The 18,822-nt window shown below is 41.7% G+C and overlaps 1 protein-coding gene across 2 annotated transcripts in view; it reads right to left on the bottom strand.

The window, feature by feature from the left end:
• Window positions 1–18,822, bottom strand: part of TEK (TEK receptor tyrosine kinase) — a 99,503-nt gene that overhangs the window by 16,260 nt on the left and 64,421 nt on the right. The window contains exons 10-15 of one of the 2 annotated variants that reach the window (XM_069574156.1): window positions 13,790–13,951; window positions 11,510–11,644; window positions 7,018–7,305; window positions 4,718–5,017; window positions 2,094–2,248; window positions 507–717 (exon numbers count right to left, since the gene is read on the bottom strand). In XM_069574156.1, coding sequence (XP_069430257.1) covers window positions 507–717; window positions 2,094–2,248; window positions 4,718–5,017; window positions 7,018–7,305; window positions 11,510–11,644; window positions 13,790–13,951 — 1,251 coding nt within the window. The remainder of the gene's footprint in view (window positions 1–506; window positions 718–2,093; window positions 2,249–4,717; window positions 5,018–7,017; window positions 7,306–11,509; window positions 11,645–13,789; window positions 13,952–18,822) is intronic. The other variant, XM_069574157.1, reaches the window with a different exon arrangement.

Genomic DNA, 18,822 nt, shown 5'->3' with positions numbered 1-18,822 from the left:
AGGAATGCTAATGTAGATAATGCAGGAAGATAGTGATTTCCCAAATGTGGTCTCCAAATTCTGAGACTCAGCATCCCATGGGAACTAATTAGAAATGCAAGCCCTCTGGCCCTGGGCCAGATTTGCTTAATCAGAAACCATAGGGTGGAGCTGAAGAGTCTGTTTTTTAACAAGTCTCCCAGGTGATTTGGACGGTGATCAATGTTGAGAACCACTGCATTAAGAGAAACAGTAATGCTTCCCGAAAGTCAGCAGGGTGGGACAGAGAGTCTGTGTTCTCACATCCCAGTGAATCCAGACAGTGGCGTCTAAACAGCTCATGCCTTCAAGTTTACATCCTGACCCTCAAAGGAAATATCCCCTTCAGCTTCACAGAACAACTCCATCTAACATCATGCCAAGTTTTTGTTTAAAAAAATATGAGACCTTAGAGGAAAGATTCAACAGGAAGTCAAGCTGTCCCCCCACCCTAGTAAAATGCTGACTTGATCGGGGCATGCACTGACCTTTCATTCTCTTGATGGCAGCATCCATCCGTAACCCATCCTTCTTGATGCGAGCCTTAAGAACCTGGCCAAAATTACCCTCCCCAATCACATCTTGAAATTTGATGTCATTCCAGTCAAGCACTGGATAAATGGTAGGATCTGGGTTGTTTTTGGCCTTCCTGTTCAGGGCAAGAGTTCCTGAGTTGAACTGCACAGCTGGTTCTTCCCTCTACAAAAATAATGGGTTTGTGTCAGGATTTTTCATAATTTTCAAGGTACATAATACCTTCTGGTTTATGCCCACACTAAGTGAAAAAAAGAAACAGTATACCCAATTCTAGAATTAAGATGGAAATAGGGTTCCTTTAGTAGGCCCACTTGGATGAAGCGGCAGTCAGTAGAGCTGCATGGGCCTGATCCTAGGCCTCAGGAGGAAAGCATGCTACAATCGACTAGTCATGTCTGCAGGGATGAGGGCGAGGAGGATAATAGCATGTCTGTCATGACACACACTTGAGTTACTCACACTTGAGTGTCTGCCCTGCTGTGAAATGAGCAGCTATTCAGTTCTGGTTTGGAAAAGAGCTCAGAGATCTATCTGGAGAAGTCACAGGACATGCCTCTGTGAGGGCTTTTTCCCTAGCTTCATCTTGGTCTCCTTGGCTCTTACTCACTCTCTCCCACTTGTCTTAAAGCTCAGAATCTCTCAAGCCCAAGACAGTGTCTCCTTTTCTCCTGAGTTTTGGTGGCTGCTGGCAGTACCAGGACAAAGCGTCCGTACCATGATGAGCTCCAGCACTGTCCACCCCCCTGCTGGACCTTCCTGTCTAGTGACAGCCTGAAGGGCATCTCAGGGACTCGTATCAGGAAGATTTACCTCATTCGGAATATGTGACTGTATTCAGTGCTTCATATATAGAATCAGTACAGTTGGGTACAGATTAATTTTACAGAGCTCAAAATCACAGAGAAATGTTCAGGCTATACTGTCTCAAGGATTCAAATGGGGTGCCTGTCGGTAAAGTATGATTTTGTAAACCTTTGCAACTGGTCAAAATCACTAAATGAAAGAAAAAAGTAGTGCTGAGTGCCATGAACTCTGACTGCAGACTGAAGGGTACACAGGGATGGCGATCCACACGTAGATATAATTCATATATATATGGGGGATACTATTAGAAGTACAAAATGGAAGCTGGAAATTTAAAAAAAAAAGTGAAGAAAACTGATCAGTTTTAGTATCAATATTCATGACTTATCACTCTGAGGTACGGTTCCCCTCATGCCCTTCATTACAGTAATGGTCAGCTGTTTATACTGCAAGATTACTCTCACTGGTGACTTATCACTAGGATGACTCTCTTCTCTTTTTGATGGGGCAGTATCCTGCTTTAGGCATAGTTTTCTGCATAATTATTAAGAGTAACCTTTTCACTCTCAGAATTGTTCTGAATTGGACAAGAACTTACATAGTCATGCTAGTTATCTCCCATTTCATAATGGAAGACAAAGAAAAGATGAAACTTGCCTAAGGGAAATACTTCCTTTACAAGTAAACTTTCTGACCCATATCTTTAAAATATTGCTTGGGAGATGAGACACTACCACATTTTGGAAGGCTTGGGCCATTCTCCTTTGGACGTTTGCCCTCTTCAGCTGCAGCATGATCAGAAAGGCCAACAGCACCGTCAAGCAGGTCATTCCCGCTGAGCCGAGGATGGCGATAAGCAGCATCTTCCTGCCTCCGAGGTCTGCTGGTGCTGAGCAGAACGCAGGAGAAGCAGCAGGTTAGTCTAGATGGAGAGACAGGCCACGACCATTTGCAGGAGAAGTCACAGTTACACTGAGAACATCATGGCAGCCTGAGTCCTGCCACCTAATTGCTATGTGACCTAGTGCTACTCATTTATTGTCTGGAACTCACTGGAGACAAATCTGACTGACAGGGCTGTTAAAAGTTCAAAGGAATGTGCAAAAGGGCTTTTTACAAGTCAACATGCTAATCACCAAACCTGCTAAGTGCCAAAGAATTGATGCTTTTGAACTGTGGTGTTGGAGAAGACTCTTGAGAGTCCCTTGGACTGCAAGGAGATCCAACCAGTCAATCCTAAAGGAAATCAGTCCCGAATAGTCATTGGAAGGACTGATGCTGAAGCTGAAACTCCAATACTTTGGTCACCAGATGTGAAGAAGTGACTCATTTGAAAAGTCCCTGATGCTGGGAAAGATTGAGGACAGGAGGAGAAGGGGACGACAGAGGATGAGATGGTTGGATGGCATCACCGACTCGCTGGATGTAAGTTTGACCAAGCTCCAGGGGTTGGTGATGGACAGGGAGGCCTGGCATGCTGCAGTCCACAGAGTCACAAAGAGTTTGACACGACTGAGTGACTGAACTGAACTGATGCTAATCAATAATTGTTGCCCTTTGTTCAACTTTCACTTCCAAGTACAGGCCCAAGCAGATGAATATTATCTCATAATAGTGAGACTGACTAACTATATCTATCACTTTGGGAAAGTGACTAAACCTCCCTGAACAATTTCCCCACCTAGAAAATCTTGCAAGCTCTATGACGCTAAGAGCACAGAATCTGTAAGATATTTTGATTTGGGTTTTTCTTGTTTTAAAGAGCTGAAAATAATCTGAGGATACCTACCAAGTAGGGAGAAGTATGGGAGAAGCAAAGAAGGAAGGAAAGAAGAGAGAAAAGAGAAAAACTATTGAATTTAGGGCTCAGTCAAAATGGACTATTGAAGACTATGGTTTAACTCTTCTACTTCTTTCCCTTGCTTAAATTAAAACACAACTAAATTCAATGTATTTTTATGAAAGGCAGCATGTAGAGCATGACCTCATCCAACAATTATTCTTTTGATTAGCTATCTTTCCTACTACCTCCATGCATGTGTGCATAAAGAGATGTCTGAAATGGGATGGTGAGGGGTTTTTAGTTTTGTTACATCTTGTTTTTAAATTTTTCTCTTTGTATTTTATTTGTAGCTTGGATTTAGGGCCTGCATGTGTTCTATGAAAACACAAGTAATTATGGAAATGATGCATTTTTAAGATTGTCATCTGAAAACTACGATTCTCTGTAATTTACAGACTCAACATTCCTTGGATATTTCAAACATATTCCAAAGAATCAGCACTGAAAACAGAGCATGTTGGATTTTATTTCTTAAGCCCTAGGTAGCCCTCAAAAGAACCAAGAAGTTTTTAGTGCTATGATACTTTCTGTAAAAATAGGTTGGTCTGAATTATAAATTTGCAAAAATCACCATTTCCCTCTCAAGTTCCTCTAGCTACATTCCCTTGAACAAGCTGTGGTGCAGAGGGTGAGGAAATGCAATTTCAGACTAACCTCAAAGGGAAGTCTCCCAGAAGCTTCAACCCTTCCCACGCGGGGTGTCCTTGTTCACTAATTACATTCAACAGGTTTTACCAGCCACAAACACTGGAGAGGATTAAGAGGTACAGCCCTCCAGTTATGAAATAAAGAAGCCACAGGGATATAATATACAGCATATAGAATATGGCTAATAATACTGTAATAACTTTGTTTAGAGACAGATAATTACTAGCCTTACTGTGGTGATCATAATATATGCAAATGTCAAATCACTACATAGTGCACTCAAAACTAAGATAATATTGCACAACAACTGTATTTCAATTAAAAAAACTCACAAACACTGGCCCTCTTGTGCTTGGCACTGAAGGATCTCTGTCTCAAAGAGCTTATTCTCTCTGAGGTAGGGGTTAGTGATGGACATAGAGCCATCATAACCTGGATCTAAAAAGTAAAAGAAAACTCAGAATAGCATATTGTCACCCAAGTTAAAAGAAGAGTTCATTTTGAGAAAGAATGGAGTGTGGTTCCTGGAGCCTTCCACTGAACCACTGCACAGGCCTTCCTCCACTAAGCTGGGTCCTTAGTCTTCTTTTTCCACAGAATCACATTCAGATTCCTCAGACCCTCAACTGCTAGATGGGGACTGCTGATGGGCTAAGTTCCTTTAAGGCTTAATAGAAAATGGATCAACAGGGTATCCCTCCAAGGGGCATTTTCATCTTAAGGACCTCTTTAGAGATGGTGATGCCTATTAAGGACAAGCCTATTGTATCACAAGATGTGAATATGGAGTAAATATCTTAAAACAGTGGGGCTTTTCTGATACTCCCCAGAAATAATAATATGTAAATACCTGTCTACTCTACCAACCTTGAGATTCAGAAAGAGTCATCAGTTCATGAGAAGAGGTTGGATTGCTTGAGCCTATATTGTTCTCTGCAAAGATGTCCACCTGGTAAACTGTTTGGGGCTCAAGGCCCTTGAGTTGATACTGGGTGATGGTGGCATTCTTGATCTTCACGTCAATGTGCTGGTCTTCATTCTTGCCCTGAACCTTGTAACGGATGATAATAGCAGAAATAGAATAGCCATCCAGGATTGTCCAAGAGATCACGGCCGAAGAGTCTGTGATGTTGGAAATCTTGATGTTTTCTGGTTGAGGAGGGACAACTAGAAATTAAAAAAACAAAAACATATATCCTTAAGATGCATTACCATCTCTTTGACTATTTATTATGCTTTTGAGAGAGAGTGAATGTCGGCCTATGAACCGTGAATGGCTACTAAGTGTTATCTCTGATGGTAACTCCAATCAGTTCGTGGTGGACTCAACATAGACTTGACAACATGGCCACATATGGGGAACTTGGCAACACATGCAAATCACATATCTGCCATCCTTACACTGAATTAAGACCTCGGAAATTCTGTTACTCCATAAACTGCTATTTTACTGTTCTTGATGCTGAGGAAAACAAAGATTATGAGAGCTGACATTTATATAGGCCCTTTCATATTGTAACTCATTGACTCCACATAACAATCTTACTGTTAGTATTGAGGCCTGGAAACATTAAGTGACTTGGCCACGGTCACACAGCTTTTATGAAATAGATTCAAGTAGAAGAAATAAGGATTCCTATTAGTTTGCAGTTGGCCACCAGCCCATAGGAACTATCTTTGTCAAGCACTTGTTAGAAAATACGTTAAGCACTTAGTAGACATATACAAAAAGCAAGATGAAGCGTGTGCATGCATCTGCACACTTACAGGTATACTTATTGTATTAAAATTATACAACATTGAATGGAAAGACATACAACAAACATAATCTTGGTTTAACAAACAGAGTTTTGGTTGTCTCTGGGGAGACAGGGAGAAAATTAGAGTAGGGGTGATGATCAAAGAGGATTTTGATATATCTGTATTGGGGAATTACTTTCACAAAAGAGGCTGAAAGCAAAGATGGCAAGATGCTAACAGTTGTTAATTCTGGGTTGTAGAAATGTAGATTTTTATGTATTATTCTCTGTACTGGCCTATAACTTCTGTCACAGAATTTTTTAAAGATGAAGGAGACATGCCTAAACACTGACAAAATGGTTGAGACTTTCACATGTTATGATACAAGAAGAGACGGGTCGGAGAAACCCAGAGCCAGTCTGTACACCTGTTACTGGGGAAGTGGAGGCTCAGCTACAGAAGAGAAACTCAGACTCTGGCAGTTGGCAAGAGACCACAGGGTCCCAGTGTTAGTGATAGTTGGTGTGACCCAGAAACATCTGGTCTTTCCAAGGACTCTGAAATGCACAGACAGTTCTGTGGCAGCGAATCAAATAGAACTCTCTGGTTCCTGATGAGAAAGCTTTCAAGACTACAAAGGAACCCTAGAAGTTCCAACTAATTTTTAATGGACAATCTGAAATTGAGAAGAGCCCGAAGAACAGTTTGAAAGAAAAGTTGTTTTATTACTCTCAAATATATACCGTAATGCTAAGGATTATCTGTTTTGCAGATTTTCAAGCAAAGTTCCTTGTCTTTTAAGATTAGGAGAGATCTATCTGTAATGAATCACCATCTGCTTAGTAAATAACTCCACTGAAAGGAAAGGTAGGGATCCCTAGTGGTCCAAAGGTTAAGAATCCTCATGCCAATGCAGGGGACATGGGTTCAATCCCTGGTCTGGGAAGATGCCACATGCCGTGGAGCAACTAGGCCTGTGTGCCACAACTACTGTCCACATGCCGCAACCGCTGAAGCCGGCGAGCCCTGAGAGACCTTGCTCTGCCACAAGAGAAGCCATCACAATGAGAAGCTCACACCCTGCAACTAGAGGGTAGCCCCTGCTCAGTGAGTCTAGACAAAGCCTGTGCACAGCCACGAAGACCCCGGAGAACCGAAAATAAAAAAACTCTTTTAAATACAGGAAAGGTAAATCGCAGGACAGGTCTGCCTGAATTATTGTTAGTCCAAACATATGGAGCATTCATAAATATTGTGGGTCACTAAAATGATTTGAGGTGTTGGGGAGAGGGCACTCATTGGCCTCTACTTACAACTAACTACCTGTCATGGTTTCTAAGAAGCAGACTTGAAGTGATGGGAGCTTAATCTAATTGGCGGCCACCAAGCATCATTCAGGCAAGCCTGGGGCAGCGTAAGTTACTTACTGTCGCTAAGCGTCCAAGCGATGAGATCTTCACTCCATTCCCCCTGGGCCTTGGTGTTGACTCTGGCTCGGACTATGTACTGCTCCCTGGGGTGTAAGTTGTTAAGCAGCACTGAAGTCAAGTTGCCTGGCACTTTAATATTCTGCTGATCACTATTCATTTGCACAGATCTCCTCTCGACTTCAACATAAAAGTCATCTTCTGAGCTTGGGAATATTGGTTGCCAGGTCAAATTTAGAGTGGTCTGACTTTTTGGAAGGAGACTGAGACCTCTTGGAGGAGGAAGACCTAGGAGAAACCAGAAGGATCATTGTTTTATATGAAGTGAAGCTAACAACAGCCCCCAAGGACAACCTTGGCTTCTAGAATAATATACAAGCTAGCAAAGAAACAGCCACTAGCAGTCATGAAATACTTTTTCCCCCTACCAAAATAGCAAAGCTTTAAAATATTAGTGTGTAGTTTGAGTAACTGTAAGACAAAATACAACCCCTCTGAAGGACAACTTGGGAATATTTTTCAAGAGCCTTAGAAATGGTCATATACTTTGTATAATCTGACTACCAGGGATTTATCCTGAAGAAATAACTCAAAGGAAGCAAAAAGGCTAGGGACATGAAGATGTCCCTTACAACATTATTTATAACAAACAATCATAAGAAACCTAAGTGCTCAAAGTAGGGAAATGCTTTAATAAATTTTGATATAGCCACCCAAGGGATTAAAGTATTATTGTGAGAAGTACAGAAGCCTCTCCAAAACTTGTAACACATGAGAAATACTCTAATTTCCACTTGGGAAAAGTCATGTCTACAAAGAGGAAGGAAACTGAAAAAATTGGAAACACTGGATTTGCCAAAGTTGTGGGGTTGCAGGTGAGCATTCAGTGTCTCTGTTCCCATTTTGAGCAAAATGTTTTAAAGCAATTTCAGGGTTACATCCCCTTAGCAGGGACAATTTCACATGTGATAACACAGCGATGGCAGGGCCAGCCTCTGATCACATCAAGGTTTGGCTCTGACCACAGGCTGTGTGGCCATAATTACCCGCAAGAACCTGAGTCACCAGAGAGGTAACTGAATGGAAACAACGTGAGTTGTGAAATCAAAGAGGCAGAAGCATGCCCCTTTAGTTCTGTGACCTTTGGAAAATTTATGTAGCATGAAATAAAAACACTCACCTTCCAAATTCAAGAGGAGGAATGAGATAATGGAGATGAAAATGCTTGGAAGGTGTTTGGGTTCCATCAACATTTTCTCCCTCCCTTCCTTCCTATCTTATCTTGTATCAATGGACAGAGAAGGAATCTGCAAGTTTTCAACTAGTAACAGCACACTGATATTTTAAACTCCAGATATAAAGTATTTTCAAAACACAGAATAGGGATCCTCTCCTCATGCATTTTCAGTGGGGACATTACTGCCCCTAACGGGGCAAAAATTGGTCCTCGGGGTATAAGAAAATTTTAGATAATTACAATGGTTTACGAAGGACCACAATATATAAACAGATTTATGGTATTAAAATTCATGGCAGAAGAGACATTAAAACAAAACAGAGATGGTATCTTAAGGACAAAACTATCTAAGAAGCTCTTTAGAGGGTTATAATTAAAAATAAAAATAATATAAAGAAGTGGAAACAAACAAATGTATATATAACAATCACTTTGCTGTACACCTGAACTAACACAACATTGTAAACCAACTATACTCCAATACAATGAAAAAGTAAAAACAAAAAATAAAGTAAGAAGGCTGAGAAACTTGGTCAGAGGTGACAGGAAGTGTCTATTTCCACTCCTCAGGAGAGGGTCTCTCACTAACAGCTTTGACCACCCATAGACGAGGGAGAACCAGCAATCAGGTATGCCACCTGCTTGGCACTACGCTACAGGTCTCGTTGGTCTTTTCTCCATAACCTTTGCAAATTGCAAGAGGTGACGTCACCTCCTTTTGCTCTTCTCTAAAGTTCCAAAATAAGCCACCTGGAATGAGCAGGCAGGCTTATAACGACACAACAGACGGAAAGAGGGCTGATGGTGTACAGCAAACCTGGAAACCTTCTGAGCCTGTGCCTTGTACAGAAGAGCAGCCCCATAAATGGTCATTTCCTCTTTCCCCTCCCTTTGAGAGCATGGCTTACCCTTCACCCCTCCCTACCTGCCCTCTTTCTGCCGTGTGTTCAGAGTGTGTCCTGTCCCCTCCCCTCCTGGCCTTCCCGGCCTTTGCCCTCAGTCAATACACTTATAAATAGTGCAACTGCCAAATGAATTTAAAAACAAACATCAGCAAAATTCAAATGATGGGAAAAGATGAACCTTCAAGAATTCCCTTCCCACCCACCCCTGAGAACTACTTTGAAATATTCCAAGAGACCTCTGAATACATCCTGGCTGGAACATATTCTGAGCGCTGAAGACAGCACACTGTGGATCTGTTAAGTGTTTTATGTTCTGTTCCATAAATACTTTCCATCTGAGTCAGATTATGCCCTTCCCCTTTTGATTCATCAGCACTGGCCTAGGAGAGAATAAGCTACCATTTGCTTTGTAGCAGCAACCTGATGGCATTTCAGGGGCCTCTTGCATCACAGTCATGGAGGTTCCTTTTATCCTCTAAGTCATATAGTTTCCAGGGTTATTTTCTTTTTTAAGATTTTTTTTTTTTTAATGTGGGCCATTTTTAAAGTCTTTATTGAATTTGTTGCAATCTTGCTTCTGTTTTATGTTTTGGTTTCTTGACTGCAAGGCAAGTGGGATCTTACCTCCCTGACCAGAGATAGAACACGTACCCCCCTGCACTGGAAGGCAAAGTCTTAAGCATTGGACTGCCAGGGAAGTCCCCGCCAGTGTTATTTTTGGTGTTACTACCTGGTGGGTTCCCAGGAAGCCATTGCTTACTTGTCCAATGCTTCTACAAGCATCAGAGTAGTTCCTGAGTTTCATTTGGTTCATTAAAGATGCTGCTGGTCAGATGAACACTAGGTGGGGGGTGTGGAAGGAAGAGTGTGTGAGGAATGCACAACCTTTGCAGAAGAGCTTGATGCTTTTCCTAGTTTCTCACTAAAGCATCCGATATCCTTCTGCCTTTAGTAAATGGACGAAAACTAGGAAAACTCATCAGTCGGGAAAGGATTTGGTGTCTTTGGGCTCCAGGTTAAAAAAATAGTAATAATAACTGGAGAAACAGAAAGGGATCAAGTCTGAAGATCTAGTATGATGATGAAGAATCTGATACATCACCATAGCCAAGTTATTAACCACTCTGGGACTCTACTTTTCAATCTATAAAATGGGAAAGATGACAATTCTAAGAATTAAATAAACGTGAACCTGAAACTGTAAAGCACTGACCAAGAGATAGTAACAGAATGGTTATACACAAGGCGCACTACAACACTAAAGAGGACTTTAAAAGGACTCACTCAGACATTTCAGAGGAGGGGACCTGGGTAGCAGAAAGCTGGAGTTCAGGTTAGCATCAAGGAAATTTCACAAATTCAAAGGCTCCTCAGTTTACACAATAGAAGACTGATAGCTATTGACTGACACTGATCCATCAAGAAATAGTGCTACACTTGGAATGTGTAAGCTTAAGACCAGAGCATCATACATCACTGGGGAACTTATTAGAAATGCGGATTCTTGAGCACCGTTCCCACTCCAAACCTTCTGAATCTGAAACCCTGGAACCGAGGCCCAGAAATTTGTTTTAATAAGCTGGGCAGATGATTCTGAGGGAAAATAATGTTTGAGAACCACTGATTTAGAAACATAGAGGTAGAGACTTCCCTGGAGGTCCAGTGGTTAGGACTCTGCACTTCCACTGTGGGAGGCATGGGTTCGATCCCTAGTCCAGGAATAAGGGGATCCAAGATCCTGCATGCCATGCCATGAGAAACAGGGTGGTATATATCATATGGCTCAAGGGGATAAAGGAAATAGGATGGGGAAGTGGAGGGATAGAGCACAGGACTGCTGTTCTTAGGTAAAAGCCTTTCAATCTATTCAACGTTTTCACCATGCGCATGAATGACTTTGAAAAACTAGAAATTACTTTATAAACACACTGGGATTTGTGGAGTATGTATGCAGCAAGAGCCTGGCCTGGGCCCTTAGCATGGAAACAGGAAGCTGGTGGAAAAACTCAGGAGCCAAGACTGAGCACTGTTGCTACAAAGTAAATCCCAAGTCCTCAGGGATGTCCCTGCCTTCCTGAAGGCTCATCTGCTTCCTTCTCTGTCCCTGTGGATCACTCCAGCCCCCTCCCCCAGGGAGACAGACCAGGAGAGCAGCCCAAATAAAGGGCTGGCTTGGCTCCAAGTCTGAAGCCTTCCTGTCACTTTCCCACCCATTCAAAAGCAAACCCCTTCCACCACCCTCCCCACCCACCCGCTCACCCACCACCACCCTTCCTGGTCTTCCTTCCTCTTTCCCCTTCCTCCCCCACCCGCCCAGCTCCTGAGTAAATGCCTGTTTGCTTCAGCTGACCGATGGAAGCTGTTGTGAATCTCCTCACAGGGCCAGGATGGCCTTCTCCGCCCTCTCCACGCCGGACCAGCTGCACGCAGAGCTCGTACTCCGTCCGAGGCTCCAAATAGTTGAGGGTAACAATCTCATTTGTCACTGAGAAGAGGGAAAGTCCAGGAAACTTAAGTTGGCAATCTTACATTCTTTAAACTGGAATGCTGTTATTGTGATGGGAACTAATGTTTGGTTTTTAAAAATACAATGGCTGAGTAGAACAGAGGGGAGATTCTATCTTCAGGGTCTCAGTGTTCCTACTATAAAGAAAACAAGGCTTTTTCGTGTAAGTATCTCTGTGCCACTCATACATTTCTGCTCTAGTGTTTCTGTATTTTCATTTGTAGAGTAAAATCAGGCACATCTTCAACTATAGGGAATACCAGTCAGATTTAGGGGAAAAACTCAATTAGAATAATATAAAATAACTGCTTTCAAATGCAAACAGTGATTCCAATCAAGCTATCAAGAGAAAAGACTCTTTGAGGGTTTGCTTACACTAATCAGACAACAAATTTGTAATAGTCATATCATAATAAATAAAGGGTTCTGAAGTATTTGAAAATTCCTCCCAGAAACAAATGACATATGCTTCTTTTCTTCTGAGCTATTTGCATGAATATTGCAAAGGTAGATTCCTGCCTTACCACGTAATAAAGTCAGTAAGGAAAAACACTGGGCTGTGTGTAAGGGTTTTTAGAAAACCTCTTTGTGGATGTCCATAAAGAGAGGATGGATTATCAATATCCTATTTTTTTAAAGCTGCTCTTTCAAAAGACCTAGCCATTGTCAATAGAAACAACAATCCAGCAAATCAGACTGATGCTCATGGGATTCTGAATTTTGGATGAGTGTTCAAAAGAATGTGAAGAGCTCCGTAATACCACCATGACTTTATTTAACGTACTCAGGTCAGCTAGTATTTTTAAGCTCCAAACCTTCGTTTTCTTCTTTTTTGGTAACTTCCTTGATTATATGCGCTTAGTCGCTCAGTTGTGTCCGACTCTTTGCGACCCTTTGGACTGTAGCCTGTCAGGCTCCTCTGTCCATGGGATTTCCCAGGCAAGAATACTGGAGTGAGTTGCCATTTCCATCTCCAGAGGATCTTCCAGACCCAGGGATGGAACTAGTGTCTCCAGTGTCTCCTTCATTGCAGTCATGGGTAGAGGGCCCTTAGGAATTCATGGGCATAGTGAGACTAGAGTATTGATGGAGGTGTGTATGTTCCCTACAAGTGTGACTGTGGTATGTCTCATGATAAGATGGCACAATTTAAGCAGCTGGGTCAATAGATGGTGCTCAGGTTTAAAAAAAAAAAGAAAAGTGCTATTACATCATCATGCAACAAGCAGGACTCTAATTTGTGTTTCAAAGTAAATTTAACTTTAAATAAATTTAACTGTTCTCATGAACGTTTGACATTTTATTACATTTGAGGCTTTTGCTTTCAAAAAGGTGGGGATGGGCCTGTACCCCCACCTCCCCCTACCCCAGTTCAGTCAGCCACAGCCCAAATTCCTTCCCAAATTTCTGTGAGTTAGGAAACTACAGACAGGGAAAACTCAAATAAGAAAAACAAACAAACAAACATGTTTCAGTAGCAACAGCTGACTCATTGGAAAAGACCCTGATGGTGGGAAAGATTGAAGGCAGAAGAAGAAGAGGGTTGACAGAAGATGAGACGGTTGGATGGCATCACTGATTCAGTGGACATGAACTTGAGCAAACGCTGGGAGATGGTGGGGGACAGGGAAGCCTGGTGTGCTGCAGTCCATGGGGTCGTGAAGAGCTGGACACAGCTTGGTGACTGAACAGCTGCAGTAGCAGCAATCACCCCTCAGATGTAAGCAGATTAAGTCTCTGCCTTTCCAGTGGGCCCTGGACGTCCCTGTTACTGTAGTCATGGTATAAACATGTATCTTTTGCCATGACCAAGCAAGACAGAGTAAAAATGGGACTGGAGAGCCAGAGAGACCTGGACAGGGAGTATTGATGAAGATAGTAGCTCCTGACACAGGCTGGTCTGTGTCCCATTTTATACCGTACCTTTCGGAAAGGTAGACCCAGAACTCAGAGGAGCTATCACCCCACCACTCTCTCCTGAATACTCCAAAGCAGAATCCACTGCCACAGCCCCTACCTTGGGGTTGAGGGTTGAGACTGAGAGAGAGGATTTCTACATTTGGGGACAAATTTTTTTTCCTGGTGTCCCATCTCTCGCTGGAGCATTTCCTTGCCAAATCTTACCTTGAATATGCCGCCAAGCCTCATAGTGATTAACAGGTTTGTACAGAAGCTTCTTGGATTTGATTGGTCCATCTCCAAAGTAAGGCTCAGAGCTGATGTTGATGACAGCAAAGTTGTGTCCAGTGTCGATCACATTGGGGGCATTCAAGGGCTTTGGAAGAACTAAATAAAATGGCAAGAATCAGATCAGTCCTTACACTTTGGGTTTTTACCGCTGTTTTGAGATGGGGTAGTGGATGAGTGCCTTTACATTCCTAACAAAGCCGTCTTCAAGTTCTCTGATCAGATTCAATGCACTTACCTGCTCTGTGATCTCCTGGCTTTGCTCTCACCCCTCCAACCTACCATCCACAGAGTGCTTTCTTAAAGAATGAGCACTCCTCTGATCAAGAGTTTTCCATGTGTTCCCATTACATTTCAAATAAAATCTGAAATTCATACCATGACCTGCCAGGCCTTGCACAATAGCACCCCTGCCGCCTCTTTAGCTCCCTCATCCTCTCATCCAATACTCTCCACTCCCAGTGGCCTTTCAGTTCATCCACCTAACAATGCACCAGGCTCCTTTCTGTCTCGTATTCTTGGCTGGTACTCTTCTCCTGCAAGCAATGCGCCAGACCTCCCACGATTCCGCAGTTATCATTTACTCATCATTCAACTCTCAGCTCTGCTGTGACTTCCTCACAGTGTCTATCCCTGAACCTTGGTTAGACTCACATGCCACACACTTCCACAGATCTTCTCCTTCACTGCAATTTTCAGAATTCATTATTCTTTGTGTGATTATTTAATATCAATCATCCTACTAGACCACCAGGCTCTCTCTGTCTGTCTGTCTCTCTCTGCTTAGAGCAACATAAATTTATTATCTTATAGTTCTGGAGGTCAGAAATCAGAGGTCTCTGGGGGTCAGTAGTTGGTCTCACTGGGCTAAGATCAAGGTGTTAAAAGGGCTGTGTTCCTTTCTAGAGGCTGTAGGGGATAATTTGTTTTCTTCTTTTCAGCTTCTTAAAAAAACACCTGTATTCCTTGACTCATGGTCCGTTTGTCCATCTTCAAAGACAACAAACTCATGTCTCTCTGACCTTTCTTCTGTTGTGATCTCTCTTTCTGACAGTCTTTAAAAACTCCTGTGATTAGAATGGGTCCAACTAGATAATCAGGCGGCTCAAATGGTAAAGAATCTGCCTGTAATGCAGGAGACCCGGGTTTGATTGCTGGGTCAGGAAGATCCCCCGGAGAAGGGAATGGCTACCCACTCTTGTATTCTTGTCTAGAGAATCCCATGGACAGAGAAGTCTGGCGGGCTACAGTCCATGAGGTCACGAAGAGTCGGTCATGACTAAGGATCTGAACACACCTATATAATCCAGAATAATCTCCCCACCTCAAAGACCATGTATTCTCAATGGGACTGAAAGAGTACGCCCAACAAGGTAAAAATTGGTTCTTGATGAAAGAAAACATTCTTGGATATTTCGATGGTTTTTAGCCCCATAAGGGGCATGGTAAGTAAACAGATGTACAGCACGTTCACCACGTGAAGCAACTTCTGGTTTGAAAGGAAAGGATGTCTTGTCGGGCTGTCAGCATCCTGTTTACTCAGTTATAGAAGTAGCTCAACTCACTCAGCTTGCTTTGAGTCTTACTGAACTCCCATGAGTTAGGTCCACCAGACTCCTGGGGCATGGAGAACACGTATGGGAATGGGGTAGCCGAGAAAGGAGACAGACTGTGAATCTGTCTCTTCTGCTCATGCACAAACTCCATGGTGTCACTGGACTTCACTTATGAAATTCAAAGATAGAATTTCAAGTTGAAGACAGCAGAAACTTAAACCAAGTATAGGGCCCTGTGTGGACAGGTCATAAGCCTATAAAGCCAGCCCTGCACATCACCCTTGCTGTATGAGGGGAGCATTGCAGTATTTGGAGATGGGAGTCTTTAAAGAGGCAATTCAGTTACAGTGAGGGCTACAGTCATTGCTAATCCCATATGACGGCTGTCCTCATTAGCGTATTACTCAGTTATGTCCGACTCTTTGTGAACTCATGTACTATAGCCAGTCAGGCTTCTCTGTCCATGGAATTCTCCAAGCAAGAATACTGGAGTGGGTAGCCACACCCTTCTCCAGGGGATCTTCCCGACCCAGGGATCGAATCCTGGTCTCCTGAGTTGCTGGCGGATTCTTTACCATCTGAGCTACCAGGGAGGCCCTCATAAGAAGATAAAATTACCACACACACACACACACACACACACACACACACACACACACACAGCGGGAAGACCCTGAGAAGATACAGGGAGAATATAGCTATCTACAAACCAAGAAGCAAAGGCTCAGAAGAAAGTAACCTTGCTAACAGCTTGATCTCAGATCAACATAAGATTACGCTGATCACGCAGCCTCCAGAACATTGAGAAAATTAATTTCTGTTGTTTAAGCCACTCAGTCTAGAGAACTTTGCTACTGCAGCCCTAGAAACCTATTACATATGAATATAACACAATCTACTTATTCTTTCTAATGCTGATGGATATTTGGACTATTAGGAATAAAACTCCTCAGAACATTCTTGAAGATTGTTTAACAAATGTACTCATTTCTTTTGAGCATAAACTTAGCTGTAGAATGTCATCACAGGGTAGGTATATACTTAGCTTTAGTATATATTGCCAATTTTCTAAAGTAGTTGTTCTAATTTTTACTCTGGGAGGAAAGTCTAGTATAGTCAACCTTCTAAATGCAGGTTCTGCATCTGCAGATTCAACCAAGGGCAGATCAATATTCAGAAAGAAAAAAAAAACTCCAGAAAGTTCTAAAAGGCAAAACTTGAAAATTTCCATGTGCCAGCAATTATTTACAAAATATTTATATTATAGTTACAATGATTTACACAGCATTTACATTGCATTAGGTGTTACAATAATCCCCCTTGTCTGCAGGGGATACTTTCCAAGATCCCAGTGGATGCCTGAAACTGCAGACAATTTACCAAATTCTATATACACCATTTATTTCTCCCATACACACATACCAGAGGTAAAGTTTAACTTATAAATTAGGCAGAGTAAGGGAATATTCAAATTGCTAGCATCACATTGTTAAATACAAAAAAAGTTTCTTGAACATGAGCATTTTGATACCATGACAGAGGAAATGATAATGTAGATGTCTACTAGGTGACTAATGAGTGGGATACATGGGATGAAGGGAAAACCCATATCCCAGGATAGAGTGGAACAGTGTGAGATTTCATCATGCTACTCAGAACAGTACACAATTTAAAAATTACATATTATTTCTGGAATTTTCCATTTAGTGTTTTGAGCTTCAGTTGACCATGGGTAACTGAAACTGTGGAAAGTGAAACCACAGATGGGGTGGGGGGTGGCTATTGCTTAAGTAATCTAGAGATGATTTAAAGTATACAGGAGGATGTGCATAGGTTGTACGCAAATACTACACCATTTTATAAAAGGGACTTGAGCATCTGTGGAGTTTGGTATCCAAAGAGGTCCTAGAATCAATCCCCTACAAACACTGAAGGAGATCTGTATCTCTGTATCTTTTTAAAATATTATCACTAAAGACACTGCTCAATTTACCTACTTGCAATTTTCCATTTTGTGGATACCAGTCAATACGACAGTGAAGAGGCATCAGTGACTTAGAACAAGAGATATTTCAATGGACTGATGTTGTGTGCTGTGCCTTATTTAAAAAATAAAAATTAGAATCAGTGACTCTTCTGAACCTTAGCAACATGGTTTGTTTTTTTACTTATTTACTTTCCATGGACAGCAAATATTCCAAAAATAACATAATTTGTCTTGTCTGCATATCATTTCCTTTCTTCCAAGAACAAGTATGATGTAAGAAATTATTTTGATTGTGTTGATGTTTTACTGAATAAAATAGATCCAGGCTTTTCCAGTAATCAAAAAAAAAATTAAAGATTCTGAGGTTGTTTCTGTGGGTTCTCAGGGCAGAGAATCTAACTCTGTGAGGCTCTATATATGTTACTATTGTTACTGACCTTTTTTTAAAACAAGATTATGTTCTGGGTATTTACTTTCATTGACAGAGATTACCTCTAGGATCACCCAAAGATTCCTAATCAAGTAGTGAAATAGGTTACATACACATCAACTTCCATTATCTTGCTTCCTTATCTGTAACAGGAGAGACTGAGAAAGCAAAATGATCTAGAAATGATGATGCAGGGTTGGACCAGGTTCCACACTGAGATTGGCTGTTCACAAGATGGGCTACCTTAGGCAAGTCACCTAAACCTCTGAACCTAGTTCTGGACTGATCAGGATGGGATAACAATACTATTGTGTCTGGTCTTCATAAAAATGAAGTAAGATAGGACTTCCCTGGTGGTCCTGTGCCTAAGACTCTGCACTCCCAAATCAAGAGGCCTGGGATCAATCCTTGGTCAGGGAACTAGATCTCACACGCCACAACTAAAGATCCTGCCTGCCGCAACTAAGACCTGGCAAAGCCACATAAATAAATACAATGAATATTTTAAAAATATTAAGATGAATGAAGCATTTAGTCCAATGCCTTTCTAGAATACATACCACAGAGTTATTAGGTGCTTTTGTCTAAATATATTCAAAAGGAACTTTCAAATTTAAAATTTGTATTACCTCTCTGTACAACAAGCGAACTTGGATTTATTTCCACTCTATTCCTTCCCCTCAAGCCTTAAATGTACGCAAATCCACTTGGAATAATTCCAAATTTTGAAATACTATTTCATATTAGGAAGAATAGTCAGAACTCTGAATATATGAGAAAATAATCCATGTTCACTGTATAGCAAAGTCTGGGCTTCATATTAAGTGAGTAGTCTGCAAATTAAGATTCTCTAACTTCTCTGTAGTGAATCAGAAGTCAAGACAATGATGAAGTTAAACTTTCTACAAAAATAAAATCACTGTCAGACTTGTGCCAGATGCAATTCCACTACTTAACAATCTCACGATCACCCTGAGTAGTAGATAAGCTAAGCTTT

This window comes from Ovis canadensis, chromosome 2 (assembly GCF_042477335.2).
Source record: "Ovis canadensis isolate MfBH-ARS-UI-01 breed Bighorn chromosome 2, ARS-UI_OviCan_v2, whole genome shotgun sequence".
Classification (NCBI taxonomy): Eukaryota; Metazoa; Chordata; class Mammalia; order Artiodactyla; family Bovidae; genus Ovis; species Ovis canadensis.
The sequence above is the reverse complement of the archived record's forward strand: the minus strand, read 5'-3'. Positions and strand labels throughout refer to the sequence as shown.